This window comes from Ictalurus punctatus, chromosome 7, assembly GCF_001660625.3.
Source record: "Ictalurus punctatus breed USDA103 chromosome 7, Coco_2.0, whole genome shotgun sequence".
Classification (NCBI taxonomy): Eukaryota; Metazoa; Chordata; class Actinopteri; order Siluriformes; family Ictaluridae; genus Ictalurus; species Ictalurus punctatus.
In genome coordinates this window covers 26,524,503-26,543,161 of record NC_030422.2, presented here as the reverse complement: position 1 = coordinate 26,543,161, position 18,659 = coordinate 26,524,503, and the positions used below count along the sequence as shown (strand labels likewise).

Below are 18,659 nucleotides of genomic sequence, written 5' to 3'. Positions count from 1 at the left end.
GTAAAAACTGAAATCTTTTTTTTTTTTTTCCTTTTTTTTTTTACAGACTTACTGTGTTTATTAAAATATTAAAATGTAGCTGAACAAAAGCACACTTCACTCCAAAATTTATCTGCACAGGTATTTACTTCATAAAATATTACAAAATAAGAATTACTCCATTTAAATACAAATATTATACTGTATCAAACCATAATGTACTTTTATCCCTGAGTAAATGCTAAATCAAGTAAATGTGAAATTAATGAAAAAAAATAATTTAAAAGTTCATATTCAGTTTAAACAAAGTAAAAGTCATATAGCTAAAAACAGCAATAATAACACAAAGTAAAGCTTAAATAGTAAAAATGAATGCATATGAGTATTACAATACATCAGGAAAATAAATCACTCCAATAATAAAAATAAAATAAATCACATGAGAATTAAAGCTTTCATCCAAAATCTCAGAAACAGCATCACAGCCACTCATCACTAAAACTGTACTTACTGACAGAGCACATACACGAATGTGTTCTCTGTTGCACTGGGAGCTGCTGTTATTTAAAAGCTAGATGATAAAAATAATGTAAAAACCTGAGACTCAGACAGACGCTTCAGTTTCTATCACTCTGTACGGTCTGTTATCCTCATCAGGGTCAGCTGTAAAATACACAATCATGAACACTTCAAATTAGCCTCTTATTAAATGTTAGGGTTTAATTTTTTGGCTAATGAAGAACACTGTGGACCTGGAAAAGGACCTCGATTTGAAAATCATAGTTCTAGACCAGAATGACAACGCCCCTGAGTTTAATATTCAGATGATCGGTTCTGTCGAAGAGCTTAGTGACGAAGGTACACATAGTTATTTATTTATTTTTATGTTATTATAAAGCATTTTTTATTTGTATTTGGATTTTTTAATTTGTACATTTGATGCAGTGAGGGAAATAGTGCTGATTTTGTAAGTTTGCCCACTGACAAATTCTATAATTTTAATAGTAGATTTATTTGAACAGTGAGAGACAGAATAATGAATGGCTTTTTACTGACATTTCAACGATATACAGCTGGTACAGTACACAGTGAAATGAAACAATGTTCCTCCATGTTATGGTGTCAATATTATATTAACATTTATTTTGGTTAATAAGGTAAGAAAATTAAAAGAGATTTTAAAAAAAGATTTGTGGTGCGAAGTAAGGAAGATAAAATATGAAACTATAAATAGAGCATAAAGGATGCTGGCAAGAACAATTTACAGAGTTAAAAGTAGCTTTCTGTATGAAGTGGTGCATTGTACAGGACCTAAATGACAAAAACTCAGACATTCTTCTACTCATCATTGCCCATTGCACGTACTATCATAACAACTCACAATCTCTTTTTAAAATTAACCACATTTCCATAAAAGTTGGGATATTTTCTAAAATGCAATAAAAGCAAAAATCTGACATTTGTCAAGTCTCTTGAAACTTTAATTAACTGACAAAGGTACAAAGCAAATATATTCAATGTTTTCACTGACCAACTTAATTGTATTTTGTAAATATAAACAAATTCATCATTTGATGCCTTCAACACACTCAAAAGTGGCATGTTTACCACTGTGTTACATCACCCTTCTTTTCAATTACACTTTTTAATCATTTGGGAATTGAGGATATTAATTGTTGCAGTTTTGTAAGTGGAATTTTTGCTCATTCTTTCTTGATACAAGACTTCAGCTGCTCAAGAGTCCTTGGTAGCCATTGTCTGATTCTCCTCTTCATGCACCATAGGAGACAGATCTGGACAGCTAGCAGGCCAGTCTAGCACACGCACTATGTGTCTATGAAGCCATGCTGTTGTAGCATGTATAGAATGAGGCCTGGCATTGTCCTGCTGAAATAACCATAGACGTCCTGTGAAAAGACGTTGCCTTGATGGCAGCACATGTTTCTCTAAAATCCCAATATACACCTCAACATCAATGGTACCTTCACACATATGCAGGTCACCCATGCCATGGGAACAGATGTACCCCCACAACATCACAGATGCTGGCTTTTGCACCTTTTGCTTATAACAGTCTGGTTGGGCTTTTCATCTTTGGCCTGGAGAACTTGACGTCCGTTTTACCCGAAAGCAAGCTGAAACTTGGACTCATCTGACCACAGCACATGTGTCTTTCAGTCCATCTGAGATGAGCTAGGGCCAGAGAACTCGGCAACGTTTCTGCATATAGTTGATGTGTGGCTTCCTCTTTGTGTAATAGAGTTGTGGGTTGCATTTCTGGGTGCAGCAGCAGACTGTGTTAAGTCACAATTTAAATGAACAAAAACAGATCGGTCACATGGAAAAAGTAAGTACACCCCTACACTTATCACACCTTACAATCTATAAACTTAGAAGCAGGTGTTCCAAGATTGGATGCCAGTGATTAGAACCTGCTTAAGCCAGTGCAGGTAGAACCTGTCTTATTTAATCCACTCTCATATCTAGTGTCTGGTGTTCCCTTTGCTATTGAGGTGTGTGGTGTATTCATGCCAAGATATAAAGAATTCTGTAAGGCCGTCAGATAAAAAAAAAAAGATTGTGGATGCCTATGAGTCTGGCAAGGGATTTAAAAAGACCTCCAAATTATTTGAAATACATCATTCCACTGTAAGGAAAATAATCTACAAATGGCACATATGACTGTATATATGAGTGCATAACATGGTGCCATTGACTTCCACTGAAGTTTTGAAGTTTATCTTGCTTGAAATGGGGTCAAAAATTGAAAGCAGAAACTGCACAGTAGAGACCTTGCAGTAGATACGACTGGTTGGACAGCTTGACTACGCAAATTGGTAGTGCAGTGCTCCAGATGGCGACTAAAATAGTCACCAATGCGACTAACTTTTTAATTTTAAGACCATGTTATTTCTGCCAGTCGCCAGTGGCCACCGTTACCCACAAACAAAATTTAAAAACAAATTAAATAGGAATGACCATATGTCTTGTTTTAGGCTACTGAACTCTCATCTCCTCTTGCGCATGCGTGTACCTGCCCTATCGCATGCACTCCTGAATGGTTTCCAGTAAATAAACTCTGCACTCTTGTCCTGCAGGGCTTGAAGCGTCGGCTGTATAGATGAACAGAAACAGGTTTAACGTCACGTTTATCGGGTTAAAAACTTGGAAGTGTTAACTTTATTAAAGGTGTTTAATTTAGTTTGACGTGGTTTAGTTCGTTGGAATTTGAATTTATCCGTTATATGTAGGCTAGCTAACTGCGTAGTTAACTAACATTAACCAGCTGAGAAGAAAAGAAAAATATCAGACTTTCTCTCATTCCCCGCCCGTCCAAACCCTGCCTCCTCAACGATGTTGAGACCAACTCGACCAGTGAAAGTTCTCAGGTGACATTTGAGTCATCACAGTCCGTTTGATGACAGCCAAGCGCAGAGAGCCGAGCCTTCTTCTCCCGTCCCTGCGACTCATCCCGACAAGACCGTTTAAATCAGCTTGGCTACAAGAGTTCGCCTGGTTACGTTATGATAATGGGAAAATATACTGCACTTTTTGTGCTAAAGCAGGACAAGATATTGCTGGTAAAACAGAGTTCATTACCAGTTCGAGTCATTTTGAAAAAGAAACCGTGAAGAAGCATGGTGACAGTAAAAAAACATGAGAACACCAGGGATTGTGTCATTGCTAGGTCTGCCCTTCCTGCCACCCCAACCATGAAAGCAGTGCAACGTGCTAGTGATAAAGTCACAGAAAAAGAGATGAGGGAATTGAAAATAAAATTCAATGCAGCCTACATGACTCTGAGCCTGAATAAACAGGAAACAACTAATTGTACATAGTTGAATAAAAAAGTGGAGAAAAAACAAACAAACAAACAAATGACTGGATATTTAAGTATTTACAGTAATATGATTCAGTATGATATACTGAACATTGCATATTGTGTATGTGAAGAATACATTGTGTAAACTATGGGAGGCAGAGTAAACAAAGGCAGACAGTACAGAGGGGAAAGAAAAGGCAGTGTGAGGTACCCATTTAATAATGATATCATCATGTCATATGACATCACTATATTTTGGCTCCTGAAAATTTGAATTGGCACCTAAATATTTTGTGTTTAGGAGCCAATGGCTCCTATATATATATATTTTTTGCCTGGAGCCCTGTAGTGGACACTACGCTTGTTCATGTCGGGAAAGTGTACACAAGATGGAACTCAAAGTGGCAAGTACAACACGATTAATGAATATGTAATATCGTAAATTGTAGTCATAAATTTTGCAAGTGTAGTAGATTTTAAATAAACTGTGGCAGTAAGAAGATGCTGGACTGGTCAGATTGAAATTATCAAAGAGACCATGTGGAATAAATTAACTAAAATATTCCTCTGGGTGCATTTGGTATCCGTTTAATCCATATTTCATGGTGAACAATATGGTGACATCAAAAGTATTGTTCAAGTTTTTAGAATTTACAGCAGTTTATGGTTTGCAATGTGTACTGGTCCTTCACACACACACACACACACACACACACACACACACACACACACACACACACACACACACATTGGAGCCAAAATCATTCACAGGAAGACTTTGTGGTAAGCCTGTCTGACTCGGGGTCCATCTTGCAACAGAACACATTGTGTCTTTCCCATTCGATCCTGTGGTCATTATACACTTCAAAGAGGTGCATGGGGTATACTGTAAGTAGGGTATGAGAGTTAGATCTGAGGGGATCTAAACGTAGGATCTTGAGAAGATCTTGGGGAAGAGCCCTTTAGCATCTGGTCTCACCTGATCTTTCTCTGATGCCATACCACCACATCCTATGCTAGCCACACAGGTCCACATAGGTACTATGTGCTCTAAAAAAATCTTTATAATTATGGTATTGTTAAAGTACTCAGCAGTTCTTGTTAAAAGGTAGAGTGTTATATGAATGTTCAGAGATTAATGAATAATATTGATTAGAGTTATGGTATGTTATACATGGGGGTAGGGATATTTTTAAAACTGTGTGTGTGTGTGTGTGTGTGTGTGTGTGTGTGTGTGTGTGTGTGTGATTAAGCAGTGATCAGAGGTGTTAGATACTAAATGTTGAACCTTTCAAATACTTTCCCAGCAGTGAGTTTATCCCATTCCTCTGAGTAAAGTGAACATCTTATGTTTAATTAAGGGTTTATTTCAGGCTTTGGTCCTATCTGGATTGCATGCACCTGGAACATGAAGTTGTGCTCCAGCATTAATGTTGTCCTTTACGTTGTCCACCATTTTCAACAATGTTCAGGAAAACTGTGGAAAATTAACAATTAGCAACATATATATGGTTAATCAATCAAATGTTCAAGGATTCACACAGAAGAGATAAAGCCATACTGGCTCTCACCACTAGAGGTCACTATGACCAAAATGCTAATCAGTTTATATATGTTAGTATTCACCTGTCTGTGAGATTTACTCTCATTTCTGTATAATGTCACTGTGGTTAAACATTAGAGTCAAAAACAATGTCTTCAACAGACTGAAACTTGAGAAAATATTTCAAGGCATTATTTATATTTTACACATAATTTCTAACTGGACAGTCCCCTATGCTCAGCAGGAGTGTACAGTAGTTTACTAACCTAGTCGGGAAGAAGCAAGTTTAGTTTCACACTAAAGTTTTCACTTGGTTTGAGTCCTCTGTGCCAGTGGTTCTCAAAATGGGCACCGCCAGATGTTGCCAGGGGGGCTGCATAGAAATTCTAGAATATTATTTTTAAAAATAATAATTTTACCTGTATGTAAGCCGGGATTGTCAACCTTTGAACTATGATGTGCATAAAAATTAGAAATATAATTAATAAATAGTAATAGAAATAGTAATAGAAACAATAATAAATCAATTATACACAGCACACTAAAACACACCAAACAGAGACATCCATTGATATACTGATGTACTGTTAGCCACACACTGATAAAACCTAAGACTGTTTAAAATGGATACGTTTTTAGATAGGAGACATAAGTCTCTTAGCTGAGAAAGTTAATACAGATGAGCCTAGCTTGAAAAAAACTAAATTGCAAAAAAAAATTGATGAGTCTAGGGGGTCACAAAGGGATGCACCCTACACAAAGGGGGCCTCATGCTGAAAAAGATACCGTTGCTCTGTGTGAATTTCTAGCTTTGAATATTGAGATAGAATAAAATGTACAAACAGTTAAAAACCCCTTCTTTTAATCTGTGACAAAAATAACTCATCACAGCATCACAAACTGTAAATGTAAATCAGCTTTGCACTAATAAATCTATTTTTCCATGATTTTCGTTTTAGTTCCTGTTACAAACTGTTGCAAACTTTTGTCACCTTTCAAAGCACCATATCATATCATATCATGTCATGTCATGTAATATTCTCTATATGAGTCAGTGAGCACTGTTTAAGGGGTTAACACATCCTGAGTCAGTACATTATGAAAGAAAGGGATTTCATTTCCTAAAATGCATTCACGTGTGGCTGTTTCAGTTTGAGCTCTACTGTGAGTGTGAAGGAAGGAACATTTCCTCATTTCTCACTGGTTGAAGCTGCACAGCTCAACCAAAAATGTAGGACAAATAAGAGTTAAAACAGTTCATGTCAAAGCCAATTATTTGCAAAATTCTTTGCTAGAACTCATTATTCGTTCTTTATGCAAGATCTGAAATGACTGGAATAAGACTAAAAAGCAAAATGTCAGTATTGTAAGGAGCCTAATTTCCTGACCTGTTTATTTTGTTTGTCTGAGTGATTTCTCCTGTTACCAATAATGTAGTAATCATTTAAGAAAGGCCTGAGATTGGGATGTGTAATAAATTAGTTCCACACGCAAGAACATTGTAAGGACAAAAACCTGACAAATGTCTTGAAATAAAACATTTGAGCAATGTCTTGAGGTCTGGTAACTGTGGTCTAAGTGAAATAATCGACTCTGGTCCGTTGAATTACTATAAGATAATGCACACCTGGGGGGATGGGTGTTGACATACACCCAGTCTCATTTCTTTATATACATATATTTTTATATTCTCTGTCTCATACGTATGTGAGAAAAATATGGGCACCCCTGCATTTGTCAGAAAATGCACTAGTTCTCCCAGAAAATTGTTGCAGTTACAAATGCTTTGGTATTCTCATGTTTATTTCTTTCGTTTGCGCTGGAACAACACAAAACAAGCAAGGAAAAAAAGGCAACACATAGAAAATATAGATGTATAGAAAATATGACCAATACAGTATTTTAAGGTGCAGTCGTTATCTCAATGACATATATGGATAATTCGGCCTTGTTTAGCCTAGGTGTATGTAAGCTTTTGGTCTCAACTCGGGCTATTACAGTTAATTTTATATATTACACTATTTGATTAGCAGAAACTCTGCACAGTATTCCGTTAGCTCCAGAGACCCTCACCAAAACCTTGAGCATAAATAATGAGCTCTGTGTTTTCTACATTTCAAACACATTAAAGCTGAAAAACAACTAAGAGTAAACTCTTCATGTCATAATATCAATGAAGATGAAAGTTAATATAAAACATTAATGATCACTTCTTGCCCCATTGTGTAAAATGACCACTTGATAAAAAAGGAACTAGTAATTGTGAAAACAAACACTTTCAGACCTTCATTTAAAGTGAGCATATATTTTGCATTTGGGACACAACCAATTAGCACTGATTAAACCTCAGTCATGTCTGATAATGAAGAGAACAGCAGCGTTTAAAAATATTTATGATAATTGAATATATTATGCTTTAAAAAATGTTAATTCATTGTAAAGTATTGCTGACTATGGTTAATATGCGATGAAACATTGATCATAAATAAATAAAGTTAATTAAATTAAAATGCAAAATTGCTTGTAAAAAGTACATGCCATAATACATTAAGAATAACAAAATATACTTTTTGACATGTGCATTTTGTAAACCACTTTACAGTTAAATTGTGCATAATCACAATAAAATGTAAAAAAAAAACTTAATGCTGGCATAAAAACAAGAAAAGTTCAGATAAAACACACTTTTTAAAAAATACAATCATAAAAATACCATAATAATACAAAGAACTGCGGAGGTTAATTGTTATTCAAAGCTTTTCACACAGCATGCATACAGCCTTATTTTTTTTGTTTCTGTAACATCTAATGTCAATTTTACTCAATACTTGTAAAAAAAAATACACAAAAAAAATCTATTGAAAAAGTCATATGGAAGAGGCACTTGAATATGTACTGCATCACTGACTGTTTAAAGCAGTGAGGAAAGACAATCCAAAATGTGTTTGCTTTGACAATCCACACAGGTAAATAGCAAAAGTAAGTAATTGAGAGTAAATAAAAACTAAATAAATATAAATTCTTAACTTAAACAAACAAACAAATAAAGTGGAAATTATATAAATTGTATCAATAGAAATGCCGATGGAACATGTATTTTGTACATGTTTTTTTTTCTCTAATTAGGATTGTTATTAAAATATTAACCAATTAGTACTCAGTAATATACAGAATTGCCAATTTATTAGTTATACTTGCAACTTAGCTTTAAAATCGATAAAGCCAATACTCCTCCAGTGTGTGTTGATAACTACATTCAGCTCCTGCTCCTCCCTTAACAAATCCAATCAGGAGTTTCTAAAATGCTTAGATTTGAGTACTGCAAAAAATACAAACTTTTCAAAAACGATATATATATGTGTGTGTATATATATATATATATATATATATATATATATATATATATATATATATATATATATATATATATATATTTCACCATGTTTGTTTCACCGTGTTATTTGGCTGCTTCAGCAACTCCTGATTGGACACTTTGGACTTTCTTCAACCTACAGAAAAAGGACATTTGATATAATTTATTTATTAATGACACAGACTACTATTGGCAGTGATTTGACAATAGTCTGGTAAAGTTTTGTGTAAATTCGTTGTTAGGCCAACCAAATGAAAAATTCAAAAAAGTTTCTTGTCTTTGTACTCATGTGCGTATAATAGAGGTCACCCTGTGCAGGGTTTGGAACCTGGTCTCCAGCAATAAGAGGAGAGAACTCAACCCAGTAAGTCACCCAGAGGGACAAAGAATGGCCAAAGATAAACCAAGAGCTCAGGCCCACTAAAAGTCTTTGCCAAGACTACAGAATAATATATCCTTGCCCACACTTATGAATCTCCACAGTACAGCTGACTAGAGTTGTCAAAAGTACCGGTACTTCGGTACCAAGTCGGTACTAAAAATAAAAAAGTTGATGGTATCAGATTTTCATAAGTACTGATAATACCGGGTCAACCCGGTAATGACACGCTGCATGACAGGTAGTCAGTCGTGAACATTTCTTGGGTGCACCGTGCAACAAGAAGACATTTTTAGCCAAAGCAGCAGCAGCTCCACCGGTTATCATGGCTGTGTCCGAAACTGCATGCTTACCTACTATATCGTAGGTGAAATACATGATTTTTTCTCGAACACTCGTTTTCCGCTTTCGGTGCTGTTACCGCTAAGTGTGTAAAAGCTGCGCCCCTAAAATTGATGTGCTGATAGATTAACCATGTTTTCAGGAAGAGCAGCTGCTTACCAGCAGTATTTATTCAAGCAGTCGAGTTTAAAATGATGGTAGCAGTTGCATTATGAATCTTGTAGCATAGTTTGATTGGAGTGTATTATTGCAAGAAAACATTCTCGTTTTTGCTTACTTAATAGTAAATGCGTTTAATGCTAATACGTTCAAGAGTCCTTATTAACCATTTAATGCTTTAACTTTTATTGGGGTAAAATAAATGGGAGGGCATGATGGGGTTTACAAATTTTACACATCAGAGGCTTCTTGATGGCCGATATATCTGAAATTTATGTGTTAGAAAATAATAGATGGCTAGCACTGTTTATGTCTTTAATATCAGTCAGTCAGAAAATCATTTCTACTCTTGCCTGGATAACTCTAGTATCTTTAATAATGATGATATACTTGAAGTATACAGAATGACCTTTTTAAAAATACATTTTATTTTGATATTTAACTTTATTAATAAAATAATGTGTTGTTCAATTAGCATGTTTTTGTGTTCTGCTTTGGTACTGAAATAGGTACCGAGTACCGTGGAATTTTACTGGTATTGGTACCGACTACTGAAATGTTGGTACCGTGACAACCCTACAGTGGTGAAAGCCACAAAACTCATTATAGGTAAAGCTCACAGAGACCTGAAAATGTTAAAAAGAAAAAGCACTTCTTAAGCATGACATGCACTATATCAGGGTTGTCAAACATACAGTCTGCAGTCCAAGATCAGCTAGAAAATGGTTCTAAACTTGTCCAACAAATTAACTTAGCATATGTGTTCTAAATTTAAATAGTCTTGTGGACAGTAATCTAATGAAAAGATTTTTAAGTGCTAGTTTGTTATTCCTCTAGGGGACAATCTTTCTTAGAAAGCTGACAATTAATAGCTATCAATTGCTTGAACAGCAATGGAGGAGAATACTTATGCAGTCAAACTTCTGTTTTTAATTTGGAAATAATATATCTTGAAAATACACTCCCATACTTCAATGCTATAGGCTATTTTGTGTAGATGACATAATAAAATACCTGTCTTGTGTCATTCCACTAATGCAGATCAGCCGTTGGCAATTTTTCATAGGAACAGACTAATTTGTCCTCCTTTAATAGGGTTCTAATTGGTGTACAGTGCCCTAATTGATTGTTTAGTATTATTTGTCTTAATTTATGGATTTGTTTTGGCTGGCTTTCTTTTAAGTCATTAATATGAATGATTGTATTTCAAAATTTGTCATGTTTATTTAACTGAATTAATGTTTAAACTTGACAGTGTAATTTATATGTAAAATCGCAGTAACTGCAACCAATTTATGAGTAAATTTATACTTGAATAGGCCTCATTTATCAACATGAAAATGAACAGACATTATTACAGAATTACGCGTACCTGCATTATACTTTTTGCCCTTTTTCCTAACCTGGGCATAAGTTGCATCAGCAGTTTCAGTGAAATCTCCTGGAGGATGAAACATAGACATACAGAACACAAAAGTTTCAGAACACAAATGGAGAGCATTACAACTGAATTACAGAAAGGGCTGGTATGTTTTAGAGTTTTGATTATGATGGTCAGCACAGTGATGTACAGTGGTGGAAATAAGTATTGAACGAGTCAACTTTTTTTTTCAGTAAATATATTTCCAATGAGGCTATTCACATCAAATTTTCACCGGACTTTGGAATTAACTCAAGAAATCCGCACATATAAAGAAATCCAAACATTAAAGTTCATAAATAAAGTTATGTGTAATAATGAGGAATGACACAGGAAAAAACTATTGAACACACTAACTGAAATTTAATTAATACTTAGTGGAGAAGCCTTTGTTTGTAATGACGGCTTCAAGACGCTTCCTGTATGAAGAAATTAATGAGTCGCAGTATTCAGGTGTGATTTTGGCCCGTTCTTCTAAACATATTTATAAATCTTGTTCAATTGGAGTCGAGTCAGGTGATTGACTGGGCCAGTCTAATATCTTGATTTTTTTTTCTCTCTGAAACCAATTGAATTCAATTCAATTCAATTCAATTTTATTTGTATAGCGCTTTTTACAATAGACATTGTCTCAAAGCAGCTTTACAGAAATATCAACACGGTATACAGATATTAAAGGTGTGAATTTATCCCAACTGAGCAAGCCACTGAGTGGCGACGGTGGCAAGGAAAAACTCCCTAAGATGTTTTAAGAGGAAGAAACCTTGAGAGGAACCCGACTCAGAAGGGAACCCATCCTCATCTGGGTAACAACAGATATTGTGAAAAAGTTCATTATGGATTTATATGAAGTCTGTATAGTGTTAAGAGCAGCCGTAGTCCCAGCAGTCTGGAATTAAAGAAGATTTGAGCTCCATCCAGAGGCAGAAAGGATCTGGATCTCTAGTATCTCCATAAATTCGTGTGGGGCTCGGCGAAAGGAGAGAGGGAGAAAGTAGAACAGAATCTAGTCAGGGTAGGCTTGAGTAAACAAATACGTTTTAAGCTTAGACTTAAACACTGAGACTGTGTCTGAGTCCCGAACACTAATAGGAAGACTGTTCCATAACTGTGGGGCCCTATAAGAGAAAGCTCTTCCCCCTGCTGTAGCCTTCACTATTCGAGGTACCGTCAGATAGCCTGCATCTTTTGATCTAAGTAGGCGTGGCGGATCATATAAAACCAAAAGGTCGCTTAGATATTGTGGCGCGAGACCGTTTAGTGCTTTATAGGTTAATAAGAGTATTTTATAATTAATGCGAGATTTTACTGGGAGCCAATGCAGTGTGGATAATATCGGTGTGATATGGTCGTATCTTCTAGTTCTAGTTAGGACTCTAGCAGCTGCATTCTGGACTAATTGGAGCTTATTTATATTCCTACTGGAACATCCAGACAGTATGGCATTACAGTAATCTAATCTAGAGGTGACGAATGCATGAACTAGTATTTCCGCATCATGTAGTGACAATATGTTTCTTATTTTAGAAATATTTCTGAGATGAAAGAAGGCTATCCTAGTAATATTATCTACATGAGCATCAAATGATAGGCTGGAGTCAATAATCACTCCAAGGTCTTTAACTGCTGCACATGATGAAACAGAAAGACCATCCAGAGTAACCATGTGATCAGAAAGGATACTTCTAGCTACACGTGGGCCTAATAAAAGTATTTCTGTTTTATCAGAATTAAGCAGAAGGAAGTTAATTAACATCCAATGTCTAATGTCCTTTACACAATCCTCAACTTTACTAAGCTTATGTCTGTCCTCTGGCTTCGCTGAAACATACAACTGTGTATCATCAGCATAACAGTGGAAGCTAATTCCATGTTTACGAATAATTTGACCTAGGGGTAGCATATATAAAGTAAAGAGCAGTGGGCCTAAAACAGAACCCTGTGGAACTCCAAAAGTAACCTCAGTACGCATGGAGAATTCACCATTTACATCTACGAACTGATAACGATCGGTCAGATAAGACCTGAGCCAGGAGAGGACTGTTCCCTTAATACCAACAACATTTTCTAATCTATCAAGGAGAATAGTGTGATCTATAGTATCAAAAGCTGCAGTAAGGTCGAGTAACACAAGCAGCGAGACACAACCCTGATCGTAAGTCAGTAGAAGGTCATTTACTACTTTAACTAACGCTGTCTCTGTGCTATGATGAGGTCTAAATCCTGACTGATACATTTCATGAATGTTATTCCTATCTAAGTACGAGCATAACTGCTTTGCTACAACCTTTTCTAAAATCTTAGAGATGAAGGGGAGATTTGATATTGGTCTATAGCTGGACAATTGAGACGGGTCAAGATCAGGTTTTTTAATCAAGGGTTTAATAACTGCTAATTTAAGTGATTTAGGTACATAGCCACTGCTTAGGGAAGAATTGATTATATTTAGAAGTGGCTCAATTACTACTGGACCAATCTGTTTAAACAAACATGTAGGTACGGGATCTAGTATGCAAGTTGATGAATTTGCTGAAGAGATTAATGTAGCTAGTTCGGTCTCTCTAAGCGGAGCAAAACACTCTAAACATTGATCTGATATTGCTACACTGTCATGTAATGGGTTTGTTACAGTACTGTCCAGTTTTAATTTAATGGCCTGTATTTCACGTCTAATATTTTCAACCTTATCATTGAAAAATTTCATGAAATCTTCACTGCTATGTAATGATTGAGTGTTTCTCTCTGTAGTGGTTTTATTCCTAGTTAATTTTGCTACTGTGTTGAAAAGGAATCTAGAATTGTTTTTGTTGTCTCCTATTAAGGTGGAGAAATAGATTTTTCTAGCATCGCCAAGAGATTTCCTATATTTCAGTAGGCTCTCCTTCCATGCTATTTGAAATATCACCAGTTTGGTTTGACGCCATTTACGTTCTAAGCGTTCTAATTGAGAGTTTCCTTTGCTGTATGCTTTGGATCGTTGTCCTGCTGGAAGTCCACCCACGTCTCATCTTCATCATCCTGGTGGATGGCAGCAGATACTTCTCAAGAATCTCCCGGTAAAGGCCTCCATTCATCATTCCTTCAATTATATGAAGTCTGCCAGTACCATGTGATGAAAAACAGCCCCACACCATGATGCTTCACCTCCACACTTCACTGTTGGTGTAGTGTTTTTAGGGTGATGTGCAGTGCCATTTCTTCTCCAAACATGGTGTGTAGTATAACAGCCAAAAAGTTCAATTCTGCTCTCGTCTGACCAGACTACACTCTCCCAGTATTTCATAGGCTTGTCCAAATGAGTTGTAGCAAACTTTAAACGAACTTCGACATGCCTTTTCTTTAGTAATGGAGTCTTGCAGGGTGAGTGTGAGCAGTGGAGTGCATTGCCTATTGTTTTCACTGTGATGATGGCACCTGCTGCCTCCAAGTGTTTTTGGAGCTGTTTCCGAGTGGTCCTTGGCTCTTGGGCTACTCTTCTGACTATTCTTCTGACTCCCTGGTCAGAAATCTAGCGAGGAGCTCCTGTGCATGGCCGGTTGATGATGGAGTGATGTTACTTCCACTTGTGGATAATGGCCTCAATGGTGTTTACTGGAGGATTCAGAAGTTTTGAAATATGTCTGTATCCGATTCCATCAATATGTTTTGCAACAACAAGGTTGTGAAGGTCTTGGGAGAGCTCTTTGCTTTTACCCATCATGAGATGTTTCTTGTGTTACACCCTGGTAAAGAAAAGCCTTTTTATAGGCCATCGATTTACTAAACCAGCTGAGATTAATTTACACAGATAGGGGGTATAATTACTTATGGATTTCAGCTGGTTCCTTCCCTTACCTTGCCTTGGAGAACTGCTTTTTCTTAGTGTGTTCAATATTTTTTTTTCCTGTGTCATTCCACTTTATTATTTTACAACTTTAATGTTGTGAATTCTTTATATTTCCGGATTTCTTGAGTTAATACTGATGTCTGGTGAAAATTTCATGTGAATAGCCTCATTGGAAATATATTTACTGAAATAAATGTTGACACATTCAATACTTATTTCCACCACTGTCTATACTGTCCCCCCCACCCCCCCTAGATTGTCCATGACATTTGAGAAATCTCCAGCATAATAAAACTGTAAAGCTTACTATTGTCTGAACAATTTAATAAATGGTGATAAGAGTAAAAAAAAAGATCATTGAAATACTACCAAATAACTTTGTGGCATTTATGTCACAGTTGGGTGATTTGTATTGCTGTGCCATAATCTCTTTGCACATTTGTAACACCCTTTAAGATCATCTGCCAAATAACTGACTGTAAAGTAGACATACTATTTGACTGTGCTTTCCCAAAGATCTCTGTTTGCCTTTATCTTACCTTTATCTGTGTTCTGCTTCAGTTCTGAGTAAACAGTGTCAGCTCCCTCAGTGCGCTTTCCTAGTGGGCAACAGTCACTGATTTCAAACATACCATTCAGACCCTTTAACTTCCAGAGCTACAGGACATTTCACTCTTCTATTAGTTTCATTGTAAATGATTCATATCAGGTTCTAAATACTGTGCTTCAAGATGAATAACCGGCAAATAATCCAAAGGGTTTTATCAAAAGCAAAAACATTTTGCATAAAAAAAGACAAACAATACAAATTGAAATAATTCAGACCCACCTTGTTTTCTGTTTGGTTTCTTTGTTTTTTTCAGGTCAATATCAGCATAAGTCACATCATCGAGTTTGCTGGCATCATCTATAAAAGGGAACACATGCAGCTTTCTTTTCTCACTCTTCATGCTTGTATAACAATCCTTTAACAAAGTTCACAAGATATACATCATAACCACATGCTATTTTACAGTTCTTAACCAATTGTAGTGCCTTGTCCTAAATTCTCAGATACTGAACATAACATGAACACAATTTCCCATAAATTTTAAGTTCCTAAGACTAATGGTCACTAGATGATGTAGAAGAAAACACACTTTGCATAAACACATTTAACCTAACTTGTCAAGTCTAACCTTCAATCTCTTGTCATACAGGTTATTTGTTGCAACCCTCCAATCCCCATAATGCCAACATTATCCGTTTGTGTTAGTTTCAGGGTTTTTTTTTTTAAGGAAGTGAATTGTAGCTGTGTAGGATTCATGTTAGTCGATTAGCTTGGTCATTCGACTTTTTGCCACTGTAGAACATATCTGCAGTATAATCAGCCATAAGTGCATTAGTTTTAAGGGACTGACCTGAATCTAAACAGTTAAGATGCTTTTGTTCACTTCAGCCTACAGTACATCATGGCGCCGTTGTTTATAACCAAGTCATAATAAAATAATAAAATAAAAAAATAAAAAATTAAACAAGTGATCCAATTCCACTAGCAGCTATATAGGTCCATGCCATGATACTACCTCCATCGTGTTTCACTGACACCACCACTCTTAATCATATCATCACACTATCTTAATCTTTATTGTATTTGTTTACGAGAATTTTTTTGCAGGACATTTGAGCAAAGCATAGCATGGTGTTTATACTTTTCCATTATATCTTATGGTAATCCTGTGCAAGAAACACACCGATTGATCATTAATGAATCATTAATCTTTAATTAGTAAACTATGTATTACCTGCTTATAAATAATGTATTACCAAACCTTAAATTAACATGTTACTGACACTTCTTTGTCTTTGAATTTGACTCAAAGTGACTCCAGGAAAAATCAAATGCAAAATCAACTGTAATGGCCTGGCAGAGCATCTGAATAAACAGGACCATAACTCCTAGAGATTCCATGATTTATTAAACTGTTTCTTTATATTTCATAATTAATTTAGGGTCAAATAGTGTGTGCTGGTGTACAAATTCTTACACACTGCACTGTCTATGTAACTATGGATTATTATTATTTTTTATTAAAGTTACAGTGTGTTATGGCGGCCACTGTAACCCACCTAATGAATGTAAACATGCACTGATGTAATATCGCTATTACATTTTTACATATTACAGACAAAAATTAGTCAACAAAATGTAAACGTAAACGTAACTTTGTCATCCCATTGAAGTATCACAGGATATGTGTAAAAATTAAAAGCTGTATACAATAAGTACCACAATAAACAATATGTCCTACAAGATATTATATTTACCATTGGGTCTCATGTTTTTAGATGCAATCATAGAGTAAACCACATCACTTGGTCTTGATGCAGAGTCATCTGATGAGAAAAAAATTTATTTAGGCTGTTTGCATGGTAAAGATCAATAGCTAGTGAACACTATTTGTTCCTATAAAAAGTCTCATGTTCTTTTAAAATAATGTGCAGTAGACAGCATTACCTTTACTGTGAGGGTTGACATTTTTCATTTCAATTTGGGAATATATCACATCACCTGGCCTTCTGACTGCATCATCTAATATAGAAAATTAATTTAGGTTAATGCAAAAGGCAAAAAAGTAAAACCGAAAGAGTTGACATTAGTTTAATGCAGTGTTCTTACCATTTTGTTTCTTTTTTCTAGTCACAACCTGTGAGCACATGCTAGTGCTGCTAGAGCCAGCTGCAGAATCAACTAAAAGAGAATAAAATAGAGCCATTTGAGAAGCTACTGCAATGTTGTGTTGCCAAATCTGTCTCAATTTTAGCAGCAGAAAGGGAGATAAACGATACCTGTCGTCCTGACAGCAACATTTTCATAGACATTTTCACCATCTTTTAAAGAGAAAATTCAAGACTTTAAGGGGAAAATATTATAAATAAGGGGAGAAAAAAAACCCCTGAAAAATAAACTGGGATTATTGTTATTTTTGACTGACCTGCAGGCTGACTGGTGTCCTGATTTACTGTAGAAGGAGGCTGATATTCTACACCTTCTCAACAAAGTAAAGAAGTGATATAAGTTAAAACATTGCCTTTACACAAGTATATTTGGTGAAACATGAACACATACTAAAAAAACACAAGAAGGGACATCACAGGAAAATATCTGCAAAAGCAAATACACCATCTGTTATCAAACCTTTTTTCTTCTTGAAGTGCAGCAGCAGGATCAGTACGATCATTAAGATGACAAACAAGAAGGCCAAACTCAGTCCTATAATTACAGCACTGTATCCGGCTGAAGCTGAAACTAGGGAAAAAGTGGAACCTGAATATCCACTTAAACACTGAATATTATTACAAATCTAACTCAAGTAAGAATGAGTTTCCTCACCTCTGACTGAAACCCAGCTTTTCGGTGACTCTCCTCTCTCTGGGTGTTTACAGTGGTAGAAACCTTCATCTGACTTTGAGACAGTAATGATGGCCATCTCTCCTGTAGTCTTCTTCTGCAGGACTGAACTATCTTTATAGAAATCAACACCAGAATCTGAGATACCTGAGTTGCGATATAAACAACGCAAAATCAGAGGATTTCCCTTAGGATGGACAGGACTATCCAGGATCACATCACCATCTGTGGAAAAGAGAAAGAAGACACTGAAAACACACAGTGTCTAAAATACAAGTATAATTCTAACATTCAGACCGCTGTCTATCTGTTTCATGTGGCATTACTGTATGACCACACTGACATATTTATGACCATAATTAAGATTGTGGAGTAACTGACCAGTGTCTGTATATATTCTGTGGGATTGAATGATAATTCAATT

At 35.8% G+C, this 18,659-nt stretch overlaps 1 protein-coding gene across 2 annotated transcripts; it reads right to left on the bottom strand.

Annotated features, from left to right (window-relative positions):
• Positions 1-8,725: 8,725 nt before the first annotated feature.
• On the bottom strand, positions 8,726-18,454 carry LOC128633029 (uncharacterized). 2 transcript variants are annotated; one of them, XM_053681515.1, is made up of 11 exons: positions 18,218-18,454; positions 18,023-18,133; positions 17,820-17,873; positions 17,674-17,715; positions 17,504-17,575; positions 17,342-17,416; positions 17,152-17,220; positions 15,674-15,751; positions 15,384-15,443; positions 10,971-11,039; positions 8,726-8,854 (listed from the first exon to the last, which is right to left on the bottom strand). In XM_053681515.1, exons 1-11 carry the CDS (start codon positions 18,312-18,314, stop codon positions 8,850-8,852), a joined length of 732 nt encoding a protein of 243 aa, XP_053537490.1. In that variant the 5' UTR covers positions 18,315-18,454; the 3' UTR covers positions 8,726-8,849. The 2 variants fall into 2 exon arrangements, with proteins under 2 accessions (XP_053537490.1, XP_053537491.1); XM_053681516.1 differs by having other exon boundaries at positions 18,023-18,127.
• Positions 18,455-18,659: the final 205 nt, after the last annotated feature.

What these genes read in the sequence shown, in the direction of transcription:
- LOC128633029 (XM_053681515.1), bottom strand. Translation starts at nt 18,314, where the DNA reads ATGGCCATCATTACTGTCTCAAAGTCAGATGAAGGTTTCTACCACTGT. An exon ending in GCACTTCAAGAAGAAAAAAG is followed by an intron (nt 17,874 to 18,022) that starts GTTTGATAACAG and finishes TTTGTTGAGAAG; the next exon opens with GTGTAGAATATCAGCCTCCT. An exon ending in TGTCAACCCTCACAGTAAAG is followed by an intron (nt 17,221 to 17,341) that starts GTAATGCTGTCT and finishes TTTTCTCATCAG; the next exon opens with ATGACTCTGCATCAAGACCA.